The sequence below is a fragment of the Tetrao urogallus genome (genome assembly GCF_951394365.1).
Source record: "Tetrao urogallus genome assembly, chromosome: 8".
NCBI classification, from domain to species: Eukaryota; Metazoa; Chordata; class Aves; order Galliformes; family Phasianidae; genus Tetrao; species Tetrao urogallus.
In genome coordinates, this window is record NC_136821.1 from 10,545,263 (window position 1) to 10,561,600 (window position 16,338).

The following is a 16,338-nucleotide window of genomic DNA, read 5'->3' on the forward strand; positions in this document are numbered from 1 at the left end:
TCCCTTTTTTTTTTTTTTTTTTTTTTTTGAGATTATTCACTGTTCCTATTCTGATAGAAGACTCAAAAGTTACCAGTACCGCAGTGCATACTACCTTGAGTTGGCTCTCTCACACACACTCACACTAACATACACCTCACTGCTACATGAACAAAACAGCCTTCAAATAGAGAAACCCAGGTCAGACACTGGAAACTGTACATCAGATATATTCTTCTTGTGCATTTCAGGCATCTTTATGACCACTCAAGTTGCACGTTCATCTGCCTGTAATGAATGCAAATTGAGTGGGCTTGAATGTAAGAAACATCCTGTCCTCACCTTCACTAATAAAGCCACAATTATATCTTGTATTTTTTTTTCCCCCCTCTGGCTAGCTGTGCAAATCCAGGCAGATGTGCAGACTGTAAAAATCAACTCAGTCTCTCCCAACCTGTCAGCAGTCCTGTGTTATCAAACAGAGACAACGACGTCGAGATAGAGTCTGTCGTAGGATTCCCGGAAGCACAGGATGAGGAGCAGGCTGAGCAGACATGATCCTGGGAGGCACCAGTTGAACCAGGAGAACTCTGGAAAGCAGAAGACAGAACTAATCTTAGTTATTGAACATGCTCCGTGTTTAAAGCTACTAAGACTTCTAACGTCAGTTAGAAACATGGCTGGTGGGTTTGAAGGAAATTGCTGCGTTCTTAACAAAATCTCGACAGCTTCACAATCAATAAATGGTTAGCATGGTCTATGGGACTCCTCCGTGGACTTCTATATACATATATATAAAACCAATGCCTCCAGCTAACACTAATGCTTCTTACCAGCCTGTCAATGCAGAAAGAGGGGAAAAAAAATAATCTATTCTTGCTAATGGAGAATAAACCACTTCTGAACACTCTACTCATTAGTTCTTTGATTCCTATAGATTGAAAACTAAAACAAATTAAAAGCATAAGAAGCAGTAGGATTTGATTTTGAATCAAACCTGCTACGTGGGCTGAGGAGGGAAAACTAATTCCAAAAAACGAACCTTGTGAGTAGTGCAATCAATGCAATTTAAAACTAGTTGCACTAACTGCTGCTCAGCAGACTCTTTTTAGCTGTTAGTTGCAACATTCTGCTCCTAAAAACATACGTTCCACATTCAAGAAATACTACTGCCTGATATTTTGTACTACTTAGCAGTGTCATTTAGAAGTAAGTGTATGACTCTTTTCCTTAAAATCTGTCAACGTTATAATGAAATATTACTAAAAAATATTTTCATTCTTTTTGAAATTGTTTATTGACTTTTACAGAAGCTAAGCTCTCCCTGAGTCTGAGTTAATCATAATCAAGACTTCAGCACTGCTACTTTCATAAACTTTACATTGCTAAAAGACAAAGCACAATTTATACTACCCAATGCAAAGGACAAGAGTCAAAGCTGGGGAAACCAAGCTCTCAGAACCAGCAACAACCAACAACCCCCCCTCTCCTCACAACACTTACAGATTTGGTGAGGCAATCAAAACCTTAATAAAATATTCCTAGGCTTGGAGTAGACGATATTGTTCACAGGTAAAAGCTATGCTACTATTTTCTGGGAGAAGCAATACTCTTCCTTAATTAGGGTAAACATACTTGAACTTGTATAACCTGAAAGACCACACTTTCCTCTTGAACCCTTCATGCCTTTTACGACACAGAATTTGGTACAGCATTGGAGCTTCATGCTAACATATGGATCACACAAAGCTAAAGGCTGATTTCTCTGTGGTTCTCACTTGGAATTCCCTGTAAGAAACCACATCCAGAAGCCGAGGCTTTTGGTCTCAGAGCACAGCACTGGAAATTAGGCTGAGGTTTCCAGAAGGTTGGAATTTCCCTTCTCAACCAAATTAGATGGACCAAAATCTTCAATGCACTGGAAAGTTTCTATTGCTCGATTCTTTCACAGCCTTTGCAACATCACAGTATAAGAAAAAATAAAAATTTAAACTACTGAAAGATTATTTGGCCTAAAAGCAAGGAGTGTACACGATACATTTGACTGAGTTCTGGTTTACCCATAAGCTTCTTAGATGTCATTAGAAGATGTATTTGATTCAAAGGGAAAACAAGTATTTAAGATCATTATCTAAATTCTAAAGGATTTTTCCTTTATCAAAGGAGCCAATAGCATCCACCAGCATTGACTGCCTCCAGCGATCACAAACATCTGTAATTTTGATCATTTCTGTTACTCCATTACTGAGAATGGATCACCTTGAGCACAGATAACTTTTTCCCCCTCCTTTGCAGGAATAGGGAAAAGATTCCAAGTGTGTGAATACACTAATTTCAGGAATACCTGCTAGAGAATAAAATGGCCTGAAATACCCTGTTCATGAGGGAATAAATTCACTCTAGCACAATTCTTCAGTCACAGGAAATTAAGAGTATGCAAATATTACAAGAGATTGTGTCCCAATTCCTTGGTTTTTAAGCACTTCAGAACACCTTACTCTGAAAAAATGTTGAAAATATCCTCAGAATATTCTGTACCATCTTTTCAGCTCAGGTTTAAATGTTGGAAATAATAATATATGTGAACAGAGTTCACACCAATTAATATTAATCATAAAAGCATTCTTTAAGATATAAGGAGTAAACATTGTACCACGGAGGCTGGTGTGGATAGAATCCACTTTTTACAACAATGCAGTTCAGTAAAAGTATGAAAAAAAAAATCTTTCTCTATTTTTGTCCACAGAACGTAATTCAGAATGTAATCATTAACCTACATATAATTACTTGCCAGAAAGATACACAAGCCATGTTGAAAAGTAGCACTGCACTGTAACCTTTAATTTCAAACACATTTCATTCTGAAATTTACCAGTCTCTTCTCAGTTACAAAACAAAACATCCATCCAACTCATCCATCCAAGCCATCCACATCAGTATCTCCAGGAGAAAGCTAGCAGGAAACAGCATCAGATGCTTTGCTGAAGTACAAGTAAACAACATCCACAGCCTTTCCCTCATTCACTAAGCAGCTCATCTTGTCATAGGAGAGTAATAAGAATTTATTATAGTCTATTAAACAGCAAGTTTGAAGTCTGATTATAAATTATGAGGAAGCAAATAATACTCCTGAGATGAGAAAACCTGAAGATGCTGATGAAAATATCAAACAAGACACTGTTCTGCCTCACTGGGCCACTGGATTATCTAAAGGAATATTTATCCATAAAAATCTAAATAAAAATTTACAAAAATATGATGACTGTGCATCTTGATGAGCTCTGGTTACAGCAAATTTCAAGTGGAACATGTCTACATACATCTTACAAAAAAAGCATTTTGTTTTTATTAACATGCATGTAGAAAAGGACAATTCAAGTTCTTTTCCCTTGCTACTAAAGGGGATTCATGCATTTGATTATTAACAGAAATTGTATATGCAAATTCCTCTCCTTACTGACAAGGGTATGTCTTCACGGGGAATTACATTTTCAAAGTAACTCATATTTCTTACCTGTGTGGTAAAACGTGAGGAAAAACAAAAGCACTCCCATAAACACATTACTCAAAAAGGTGACAACTCCACAGGTAATTCCTTCTGGAACAGGGTAGACTGTTTCCACAAAGAGCTCAAAGAATATTGGTATGCTGCTGTTGAGAAATATGCCCAACAAAATACAGGATGTATACAGTGTGGCTGTAAGAGAAACAAAAACAGCTATTAGTTTCACTCTGGTGTTTTTCCCCATATACAGAGCTGTCATGAACAGTAATATCTGAGCAAACAAAAACACAAACTTTTTTTTTATCCTTTGTGTATTACAAACTATATCACATCCCACTATCTCACTAGTATTAGGTTGAAAGTATGCACTGTGGTTTGGTTGGCTATTTTTTTTTTTTTTTTTTTTTTTAATAAAGAGGTTTTTTAATTGTTATTTTTTAATTATTGATGCTTAAAACAGAACCCGTTAAGAGACATTCTGTGACTTAGAATTCATTTGTAAGAAGAAATAAGCACAGAATTATGAATGCAAACCATCACCTACAGTTTGATTTATCTCTGAAATGAACAGTAACTATTGTCCTGTGTACAATTAGAGAAGGGAGCAATTAATGCTGTGAATTGGAAATGGACACAGATTAACCTTCCGACTTAGCCCTAAAGGTCAGGACTAATTTTGCTTCCATTTTACCAATAAATACTAATGATTTAGCAGATAACAAGACATTAGTATTCATCAAAGCCTGAGTGGCAACATGTTGAATCCCATTTGGCTTCAATAGGAAATGAAGGGCACCCAGTGCCTAGAAGGAATGGGATGTATTTGATAAGGCATATTTTTCACCACTGTACAGCTTATTTGTCTTGGGTGAATAGCAGAAGAACACAGATGTTTCTTCAGTACCTTCAGATATTTTGTTCTATGATTTCCAACACTGCCAAACACTTTACTTCTGAAAAATAGAAAATCTCAGAAGAATTTAGTACTGAATTCAGAAATTGAAATAAGTTTGCTAAGTTCTGTCTAGGAAACAAGATGACATCTGGACCAGCAATCTGATCTGAGTTACCAGTCAAGAAAACATAACGTGTAAGGTCAAGGGTACATGGAAAGAGGAACAGGATAGATTTAGACTAGATATCAGAAAGAAATTCTGTACTGTGAGGGTTGGTGAGACACTGGAACAGGTTGCCCAGTGAGGCTGTGGATGCCCCCTCCCTGGAAACATTCAAGGCCAGGCTGGATGGGGCTGTGAGCAACCTGGTCTAGAGGGAGGTGCCTATAGCAGGGGGTTGAAGTAAATGATCTTAAAAGGTCCCTTCCAACACAAAACGTTCTACAATTCCATGATTGTAAGGTATAAGGAAACTATTAGAAGGCATACAGGTGAGGAAATTAATTTCTCAAGTTTCCACCAAAATGACAAGATAGCATAAAGCGTATTATTTTTCAGATGCAAAAGCATTAAGTCATAGGAAAACTTTTTATAGCATCTTCTCACTGAAGTTTGCTACTAAATTCTTAGGTTCTTTTCCCCCCTTGTACAGATATCTATACTTATATAAAGTAGGCAACGCATTTTCAGTTTAATTTTGCTTTCTTCTGTCTTAGAAAGAGGAGAACTGAAAAATCTCTGCTTCATCTTGTCAAGCACTGTTCAGTCATCCAACTGCAAAGCTGTAAGGAAGCAGGACACTTCCAGTTTAAAAAAAAGCTTAACATCACAATTTGTTAAAATATGAAGAAGCATGGAAAAGAGATCAAGGCATTAAAAGATACAGCAGAAAGGGTTATCTATCAGATCCTTCATTTGATGTGGTATGCTTGCAAGGCGCAGAGACATAATGCTTTCTCTACAGAGGATTTGCCTGAACAAGAAAAAGAACAGAGAAGACTCAGCCAGAAAGGTGATATTGGTGGTATAACTTCAGGATGGACTGCTGGCCACTCTGCTTTTTCTTTTTCCCCCAGACTTACCAGAATGTTCTGAGTCGCAAGTTAAAAAAAATAAAATAAAAAGACAATTTTTGTTAACCTCCAATAAGAGGGTGTTAGTGCATATTGCTCTATTGCTCTGTAACTGCTTTCAGATGTACACAGCAAATCTGAACATGGAATTCAGCTATTGGAAATTTGTGTTGGCTTGTGTTGGCAATGAAATACAAGGAATCTCTAAAGACAAATGAACATCTGCTACTTGTTACCTTCAATTGAAGATATCCATAGATAACTATTTGCAACTTCTAGAAAACATCCAGAACTTTCCCAAAAGCAAAAACAAACAAATAAACAAAACAACAACAACCATGTAATTGCAAAGAGGAATTCCATATTCTAACACCAAACAGTGGAAATAGTCATGAGGCTGCTGGCTGTTACAATGAGCAGCAGCAGAAGTGGGGCTGCTCACAGCATCTCTGCAGCATGACTCATGCTCTCCCTCAAACTCCAGCAGTCAGACCAGGGAGGCGGCATGCCTCCAAACTGTGGGGATCTCCAGACATTTCCTTCACAAACTGAGTGGCTCACACCTAACATTCCTGCTCAAGGGCAACAAGGCACTGCAGCAAGAAGAATACCACCTATTAATGGTGACTGTTTCCTTCCTACTGCAGTGACCTTGCACCAAATGAATGTAACTACCAGGATTTTATACTGTAGGAGAACAGCTGCTGAACTTACAGGAAATGCTTTTTTGATTAAGACAATCTCGATGACAGTCAATGGAAATGAATATAAGGATATGAAAGTGCTGACAAATTAAAATAAATAAATAAATAAATATGATTTGCCAAGAAGCTAGTATGATATTATGCTCTAAACCCTATCAAAGACAAACAACTAGTAAGCACATGTTTGGACGGAAGCATCCTCTGGGGAACTGTGTCATGCTATTAGTATGAAAAAGCCTGCTTTTCCTTAGGAAAAGGAATTAACTGCCTGTGAAGCTATGTGCAAAAGTGTGCACCTGAGACAGTGGCAGCTGTGGGCATCCATGAATAACAGAACTGGTCTAGGTTTCTTTAAGCTACTTCCATTAATGTCACATTTTAAAGATCTGGGTAGCTATTTCACACACTGACCACTGCAAAGCAGAGCAGAAAAAGCAACATGCCTATCCAAAGCACAGCTGCTTTAGAAGAACTGGCCTGGAGCTACCCTGGGAGGAGCCTCCAGTTTTTTTCAGCCATGCAGTATTCCTGCTTGAGGTGCAATGCCAGGAAGAAAGCAGGGAACAAAGTGAGTCATGATAATGTCACTACAGATGTTACTTGTTAGATGAAGTGAGGCAGTGATTTGGGACTGATATTGCCACAGTGGCTTATCACAAAAAGGAGAAAGTTGTAAGTAATCAGGTTCCATTTCAGCTTCCTCTCTACCACAAGTTGTTAGCTACAGGAAGATAAATTAATGCCTGTAACCCAGAAACAGACTTTATTTCCTCCCAGCTACCCGCTGTGGCAAGAGCTTCATAATAGAAAAAAGTAAATCAGGAGTTAGAATGAGGAAAGGGTTTAAGTGACAGTATCCACTTGTTTGTTCCTGCATGAGTTTGCAACACAGCAGAAGGTGTCTTGCATTTCTCACTCAGACATTCAAACAAATTCCCAGAACTTCCCAGGATGTTCTGAAACACATCCACAAATTTCATTTTAAAATACACCATCATCACTACTGATCTGCAACTGCAAAGCTCAATCCAAAACTAAATTAAATTAATGGAAGGATCTCCACCAGTCTAAATGGTTCTTATCGTTCTGTTGGCACATGCAACTTGGACGGTTTCCAATGAACAATAAGAAATATTTCCATTTCATTTTTTTAAAAAAGTATTTCACAGATACATTTGCTAGAGAAATGCAGACACCAGTGCAGTATTGAGTACAAAGAATTCCAAAGTCCTTTGACAGAACTCTCGAATACTGTACATTTTGCAATAGTTCTCAGACAAACTGAGATAAGACTTGCACAAACTTCATATAAATCAACAGGAAAGTAAATACAACTTCACATTCCTCGTGGGCATAGCATACAATTTAAGTGAAGCCTACGGAGATCTGGGGCATTTTGTTATTGTTGGTTATAATAGCATCCCAAATGCCAAAATGAAAGGATAATGCCTTATGCAGATGAATACTTCGTGGACTTCAGTATTTTCACAAATGAGCTAAACAAGTCAAAGTTAGTTCCTATCAAACTCCCTCAAGTCTGTTAAAGTGAAGAGAATCTTCTCCATAACTTAATCCTTGCTATTGGCAACGTTAAGAATAGACATTGAAGAAGTTGCCTTCAATTTTTTCCATGGGAAATGTGACTGCCCCAAGGTAAAACAGCAATTTTTATTATAAATCATTTATAGGAACAACAAAAAAAAAAGGAAAAAAAACCCAACAAAAAACAGTAGAAGGATGTCTCCATACTCTGTATTTATAACGTCAATGTGTCTCATTGCATAAATCTCTATTCCAGCATGTGTTGATCAAATTCTTATCTCATGATATAGCCATAAAAGTAAACAAAAATTTGATCAAATTGCATTTGTTCAGTACACTTCCCAAGAGAAAAGCAAGTAGAACTTGCTTGGAAAGCAGAGTATTTGCTTTATTAAAAAAAAAAAAAACAAAAAAAAAAAACAGAAGAAACTGGTGAGTGATCATCACCCCCCATCAGGAATACAAAGGTCATTACTGCAAACTTACAAGTTGGAAAAGTACAACAGGAGGGGAAGTAATAAGACCTACCTAGAGACTTACTCAGAGCCATAAGCAACAGGCTGAAGCTAGAAATAAAAAACAAACCTCAGTTTCCATGTTTTCAGGCCTATTTTATCCTTTGAGGCAGCAAGGCATAGTATGTCTTGTTTGTAGTAAAGAAATTAAACTCAAATAATGAAACAATCAGTATTACATAACTAATATTCCTCTTTCTCAATACTGTGCTTCGCAGATGAGGATGGGGAGACAGATGTGTTTATAATGTTCAATCTGCTGAACCTGAAAAATAATGCTTAGACTGCTTAACCTAAATACAGTAATCAACTCGCAGAGTTGCCACAGTATTCAGAGTATCTGCCAAGCAGCACCAGTAAAGATTTTGTAAAGCAGAATTCTGCTGAATGTGCTCATAAATATTAGAATATTCTTGATATGCTAGGCTGAAAACATTCCATCTGAGCTGCAAGCAACCAGCACTGCATATCAAGTTTTAGAAAATGCTGGCATTTGTATCCAGAGATACTACCAGCTACACAAAGTGACAAGATACTGAAACTGGCATTACAATGCGTTACACAATTATTTGGGGTCAAAGCTTCCCTTTGTACATAAATTCATATAATGAAGTTCGGTACAAAGCGAACTAACAATGGGCTTGGCACAGAGAAAGAGAGATCAGCAGCTGCATTGGGAATTCAACAGAGAAAACTATTTTAATACCCAATGTCTATATAAAACAGTCTTTGAAACTAGCTGAAAAATGCAAATAATATACACTAAAATTTCTTAAAAGAAAATTCAGAAGACAATTCTTGCTTAAAACAAAAACTAATTTCAGAATGAAGGATTTTTAAGAGCTATGATTAGCTGATGAGAAGTGTTTGCGATAGAAGATATAGCAGCTATGATGGCATTGTTATTATTGCCTTGCTTTCTTTTTCTCCACACTGGCACTTATGTGTCTGTTATGGCTCACACACAAGACTCCAAATACACCTTCCCTAAAGTCTTCCGGAGATATATTCAGAAGTCAGCAACTGAGATAAAACTTGTCTCACCCTGTGGCAGGAGGAAAAACTCTTCATGATAATGCAAAGCAGTGCACGTATTATACAATGCAAACAATGTTAAACAGTATAATTTAAAGGAAACACAAAGCAGTCATTGATTTTTAATATCTACATTAAAGGTCTCCATTCTAAGTAATTACATTTTTATAGGAGATCTTTAGATGATGTTGTGCCTATTTATAAGGAATTAGGAGTGTGTTATACAAACAAGTGCAGGATGAAACTCTTTGCTGTGTCTGTTTTCTCAAATACAATTCCTCCTCCAGTCTTTAAATTAGATATTACTACAAGTGCTACAAAGTATATTGATTAAAAGAGGCTTTTTGTTTGTTTTTGGAAAACAAAAATAGTCATTAGATATTTCCATCCCCTTCTTTTCGGATGAATAATCAGCCAAACTCTCTTTTCATTTCAGCATTTCAAAAGCCTGCCTGCCTGCAAACATAGATGGGTAAGGAAATAGTCTGGAGACCAGATGAGAGAACAGGAAAAGGTTTTCAGAAAGGGGAACAAGTATATGTGCTATGCAGTATCCACCTACTAAAGGAAAACACTATTTTTGGACTTGGTGAAATCACTGGCAAGGCCCACCTATGGATGCAAACATTACCTGTAGATCAATCAGCTATCAGCTGAGATGAACCTGCCTTCATCTCTACGCTGAAGCTCTCACTAACACCTTGACCAGTATAAAGACACCCATGAGGTATCGTGCTTCCTCATCACACCCAGTGACCTGTCATTAAAATGCACCAGCACTCCACCAGGTCATCTGGGTATTTCAGGAGTCTCCAGATACTGCTGAAAATGGCAATGCCTGTGATTTTATAGGGCAAACACTGATCTGTTCAAGAGAACAACATCAGAGAGAGAACGAGAGAGGGAACCTCTCACAAAATGGAAGCTAGCACGCTGGAAGGCAAAGTATCCTTACAAGAACAAAGATACACAAGTTCTCTCTACAGTCAGCTCTGAACCCTGCTTGCTCTGCCTCAGCATCTGAATAAAATTCCATGACAAGTATGGTTCAAGACCCATCACTTGCAGAGCAGCGCTGCCAAGCCAAACACTGGAGTTCTTTGCCACAGGACTGAAAGAAGCCAAAGAGCCTTACTTCCACCTCTTTGGCTTCATCACATCCTGTTGCCCTCAGTAACATACTGATCCCTGTGTTACAGCAGGTCTTCAGCAAGGCCTGCAAAGTAGCTCTGAGGTACAAAGCAATTACAGAGATTTTACTACAAACAATCACAAAAATGTACAGACAAACAAAAAACTCTGCCATGATGAGTTTTGTTTTTCCCAGCTTCCAACCATAGAAGAACACTCAGAGGACAACTACCTGGAAGGCCACTGTCAACACTGGTCCACCAGGTATGTAGAATGACCTCTATCCTAGGCAGCTATCTCAAACCACTTCAGAAAGCAGGCAGACAATGGCCTGCAGTAGATCTCTAATATTTTGGCTGATACACTCTACATCTCAATTTTTAATTAAAAGAAGAAAAACAACAACAACAACAAAAAAAAAAAAAAAAAAAAAAAAAAAAAAACAACAAGAAAGAAGCTCATCAAAATCAATTCAAATGTACCATTTCTCCCAATTACTGTGGAACGCACAGGTCATCATCGTACCGCATCATTATGTTGAGGAATAATCTAGCATGAAGTTCCATAAATTAGCTTAAATAGCTTGTGTGTTTTCATCCATAACACTGTATTTCATAAAGATATGCCATTGCTTTCTCGTGTATGAGGATCTAAAATAAACAGGCACATTACAACTATTTTATAAACTTTAGCAGAAAAAGCTGATACAAAACCTCCCCAAATTATCTATGAAGTTTAAACATTACGACAAAGGAATAAAAAAAGAAACAATTTGGTGGTTATACATCAGGCCTTGATGCCTAATGCCTACTGGCCTAGCAGACTGTGCGACCTGGTGTAGGGAACCTGCTTTGGCAGGGGGGTTGGACTCAATGATCTCTGGAGGTCCCTTCCAAACCCTACAATTCTGTGATTCTGTGACTCTTTTTCCAGAGGTATGCATCACACTGATGGCATTTCTATTCAAAATAATCCTTTGTTTTACAGGAAAGAGTTCCACGTTTCCAGGGAAATGTGTATGAACAATACAGATTGAAAAACCCAAAAGATAATTTACAATTCAATTTAAGGAACTACTCATTTTAGAACAAACATGCATGAAAAGAATTCAGTTTCTGCATTTTTATGATGGGATGTTAAGTTCAGCACACTTCACATGATGTGCTAAATATCCCAATACGCTCTTATGCCTTGACAGTGGCAGACCTAACAAAAATAAAACTAACCTAACAAAAAACAGCACAGTAATGAAAGAAATGCACAAATATGCTCTGGACAAGTAGGAATCCCTGCATGCTGAGCAATTTGACAAAAAAAAAAAAAAGTAAATTGGAGTTGGGTTTTGTTTTGGATCATTGGCAAATACATTTGTAATGACTTTCACCTCCTGAAAACCTCTCCGCTTCATTCTTATGCATAGACTTGAAGGGACATTTGGCTTGTTGCATCAATTCAGAGGATAGAGTTACTGTACAAATTTACATTACTGCAGGCTTGTAGCAATGAAGCAGACAAGCACAAAAAAGTAAGAGCTTTCATGGCATGGAGAAGAAAAGTGTAGTCATTTGTTATGACAACCACCATGAAGTCTGATTTATTTACTAAGTTTTACTTCTGAGAAAAAATTTTTGAAGAAAGTTGAAATCACAAGATAACTCATGAATCTGACCAATCACCATCCAGAGGGTGAAATTCTCTCCTGAACTGATCATGTATTTCAACTTGCCGTTCCCACTCCTGGTTTATAGTTATGACACACGCAACGTGCCAAGAACATTTACTAAAAGTAAAATTTAATTTGAATAAAGGAATATTTTATGTAATACTTTCCATAACAACCTCTTTATTAAATACAGCGAAGAAAAAAAACATGGTTTTTAAATTTTCATGGTTTAGTTTTACTATTACTCATTACTCTGCTGGATGAAGGCCCTGGAATTAAGGGTATTATCAATCCTTTGGTGCAGATAGGAAGGTGAAGAACAGATTAGAAAAAAAGAAAAAAGCAGTGCTGATTTTCAAATACGCGTCCAATCAACTGGAAACATGAGTACAACTCTGATCTTTTCCTCCACTTCTGCCAACAGCTACTTCCCATCCTTCTGATGGGAAGGATGAGTAAATGTGGGGCTGGAGTTGTCCCCTGAACCTGCACGAAGATACTACCAGTGGAGGGGGGGAGGACAGCATATCGTAGCGACAGCTGAAGAGACCATGGCTCACCTTAGTTTAAACTGCAGCATGTTTCCAAGCATTAATGCCAGTTTCAAAGCCCTACATTCCCAGACATGTCACTATTTCTTATTATATGCAACACTACTTCCATTCACAGGATTATTATTTATTATTATTGTATATCACCACTGTTACTCCTAAACAGCAGCAGAAGAAAAGTATTCAGTCCCAAAATAAATCTGAAATGTGTAGTCTAGGTTACTCTACTAATTTTTGTTCGGTCTTAATCCTTGTATGAAGCAACTTAAAAATTTCTTAGAGAATACAGAAGGATTTTCCAAGCCTTTTCTTTTGCTCTTGGTAAAATTACCTACAGCTAAATATACCTGACCAACTTATTACATATTTGATTTAAGACTGCAAGCATACGTCTGCAATACAGACTATAAATAATACAAATTAAAGTTATTGTCAATACCTGTGGTTAAAGGCAGATGGGTGACACTAGTTAGACAGGTGAGAGTGAACCAGGTTGATGCTAACGTTGCTCCAGATAAAAGTAGCAGCAGAATAAATTTCAGCATGCCCCTAATAAAATCTGCAAATCTAAAAAAAAAAAAAAAGAAAAAAAAAGAAAAAAAAAGAAAAAACAAACAACCCACAGATCAGAGCAGTACAAATGCTAATTTTCACATTACTTAAACATGATGGTTGGCAATTAATTCAGTAAATTCTCATTAAACCTTTTGGAAACCATAAAAACAAATTAAAAATCATTTCTCACACTCAGAAATAAAAGTAAATGCTTTTTATAGAATGGTGATATTTCTAGCTGTCAGAATGAAGTGCCATAGATTTTCTAGCTGTCACAAAATAACAATCAAAACAAGAAATTCACAAGGCATCAACTGAAAATACTTGGTATGTAGGGAGGATTTTGTTGGACATAACATCACACCAATACTTGCACTGCTGTTTTGCCAGTGTTTGCCAGTCTCCCTTGGCAGACTCAATGCACAATTAACATATGAGTAGGCTGATGCATTTCATTCAAGACATAGTTAACTTTCAAGACTCATTCCTATGGGAAACAACACAACTCCCTGTACTAGAATCCCTAGGTGGAAAAATTTCTGATCCTCAAAAAAATTGGTGATGGAGCTCTCAATGGCTCAGGCAAAGCAGGAACTTTTCACACACGGTCACTCTGCCAGTGGCTGTTTTGGGTTGAAATGTTCCAGACACCATAAGTCTTTGTGCCATCCCTATCTACACACCTGTCCCAGTGTTGTATACTATACACCTGCATATAGGTAAACATGATCTTTATACCAGGAGATGGTTCAATTGCTTTTTTCCTCATCTTTTTTCATTTTTCTTCCAAGATGACATAATGCATCTGAGCAGCGCTCACATAGTGTAATTATCAGTGCTAATGCTCTTTTCCAAAGGGATTTCAACTTGGATACTAAAAAAGAAAAGGCAACGTCATTTCCCCACTAGTAATTTTCTGTAGGTTAGGAATATGCCTTTGGGCTGGACATATGTCAAAAGAATGTATTCTGCACTTCTTGTCTACTTCTATTAGGCTGATGGCAGCACAATCCACCTAGGCTGGTTCACAGCAAACAAATATTCCTTTCTGCCTTGGTTAAGAGTCACTTCACAGGCAGATACCATACAGCCTACTTGATGTAACACATGAATGCTACATTTTGAAGGCTAGGAATCCTAGCTCTTTACAAACCATAAAGAAATGTACAAGTAATGACACCTGCAAAAATTATCACTTCTTTCCTCTTATTTTGATTCTCCCTGAGCTTTACTTCCACATCGAATTTAGCAGCAAGTAATTCAATAAGCAGTAGAGGGAGATCAATGCTGTATATAATCTTAAAAGTTTACAACTGCAGCGTTAAGTGGCTTAAGCATTAATCTCCAATAGTCAAAGGCTAGCTGTTTCTGTAGCGTTTTTCTGACAATTCAAATCCAGCAGTCAGGATCACTGTAGTTGTCTCAGTAGTTTGTCAGTTTCTTTAATTATTCTTCAAGATCACTAAGGTCAAAATCAGCAATTTTAAAAGCTTCTCAACGCGTCAATTTCAGACTTCTTCCCCAAAGACTCCCTGCTTTTTCTGTTAGCAGACAAAATCACTGTTCCCTCTATCCCCACCATCCTTCTTCACCATCTAGCATGTATTGGAACGTCTATATCTGCTAAAGAAGTAGGTGCACCAGGACAGATGGCATACGCTTTCCCTTATCACTCCCAGGACGCAGATCTCTCAGCCTACCGTTGGTAGCAGCCTCCTGTAACCCAGAAAATCAGCCTAGGCTGGATCCTATAGCTAAAGTCACAAACCTGTGTAGCTGACAACACCGTCTGTTGCTAAGGAAATTATCACCACGTCATAAAGTTTCAGCATTTTGACTAACACTGCAGGTTAAAAGCAGAAAGAAAGATTGAGCTGCGAATGACAAAACCTCAGAAATATCTAGAGTCACTAGCAAATGTGGACAGAAAATTTTGGGGGAAAGGGGTCAGATTTAAGTTGCCATGCAATAATATAAACATGCCTCTTCAACGTTGCCTCTCTTCAAGCCAGTGTCATTCAAAAGCTGCCAGCTGCCCAGAATAACCCGAGCTTTTCAATTAGAAAAATGCATCACACAAATGAGCCAAACATATCTAAAGTTCATGTCTATTGGGACAGCAGTAGGTAGATTTATGTATTGTGCTGAGGAAAATTCATACCATTTCAAAAATTAGATAGATGTGTTTCCAAACTGGGCACAACTTTAAATACAGATGATCTAAACACCTACTGTGATGTGCAGCAACAAGTGCTCCAGTATGAGCCTCAGATTGTTACTGTTTTAAATAGTAGAATCTGCATTGCCAAAAATGTAAACGGCAGATTCCTAAACTGTACCAATTTTGCTTTGATAAATTAGTGGAAAAAAGTAATAGAAAAAAAAAAATCTGGCTTCCTGAGGAGTGGTTAAAGGAGAGAGCTGCTTGCCTGGTAAATCATAGTTCTGACACTGAAATACATCAGCTTGTCACCCTTGACAAGAATCATTACTTAATTTTCCTAATTACAACTTTCAGCAGATTACAGTCAGACTCGTCATTGATTCAGCCCTACACAGATAAATGCTGAATAGACCTAAGAGGGAGAGCCATCCATCATGAGTGGCAAATCACCCCCTCCCTCACAGTGTGTGTGCAAACCCTCCCATTTCAACTATGTATTGCCCGATTTAGAAAGACATATTTGGAGAGAGACTGTTGATATTTTAGTTTTTCAGTTTACCTAAAAGCAAATCTCTGGATGCTACAAAGTACTGGTGTTCAATGAGGTTTGAAATCAATTTTGAAGCAGTTAAGGAGATAGTCAGCATTTCCTGAAACTTAATCTGGACAATGTATTAAATAAATTAATTTACCATAAAGATTGAGATTCGCATGTTGGCACCGAGTCAGCAGATTCTCTCCTAGCAATGTGAGTGCTAACAGTGTCCTGACTTTCAGGAGAGGTGAACCCATGATGGAAAGGATTAAGTTGGCACGGCACCTGCTACCATCAAGTAACCTGCTAGAGCACCTAGATCACTTACAGCAGGTAGTTTTAAATATCTACTTCTCTAAGAACAATAGAACATACTGAGCTCTGGCTCTCAATGATTTGAAGAAAATAGGGTGTGAACTTTGTTTTGACAGACTAAGCCCTTCTGCCTGCATCTGGAGAGGACCAGAGAGAGCATAGCTGTTTCTCCTCC

The 16,338-nt window shown here is 37.7% G+C and overlaps 1 protein-coding gene across 1 annotated transcript in view; it reads right to left on the reverse strand.

The window, feature by feature from the left end:
* Window positions 1-453: 453 nt before the first annotated feature.
* The window catches only part of SLC49A4 (solute carrier family 49 member 4), a gene marked incomplete at both ends in the record, with an annotated part of 56,674 nt that continues 40,789 nt past the window's right edge, over window positions 454-16,338 (reverse strand). The window contains 3 exons of the mRNA XM_079538844.1: window positions 454-569; window positions 3,494-3,676; window positions 13,034-13,161. Coding sequence (XP_079394970.1) covers window positions 454-569; window positions 3,494-3,676; window positions 13,034-13,161 — 427 coding nt within the window. The remainder of the gene's footprint in view (window positions 570-3,493; window positions 3,677-13,033; window positions 13,162-16,338) is intronic.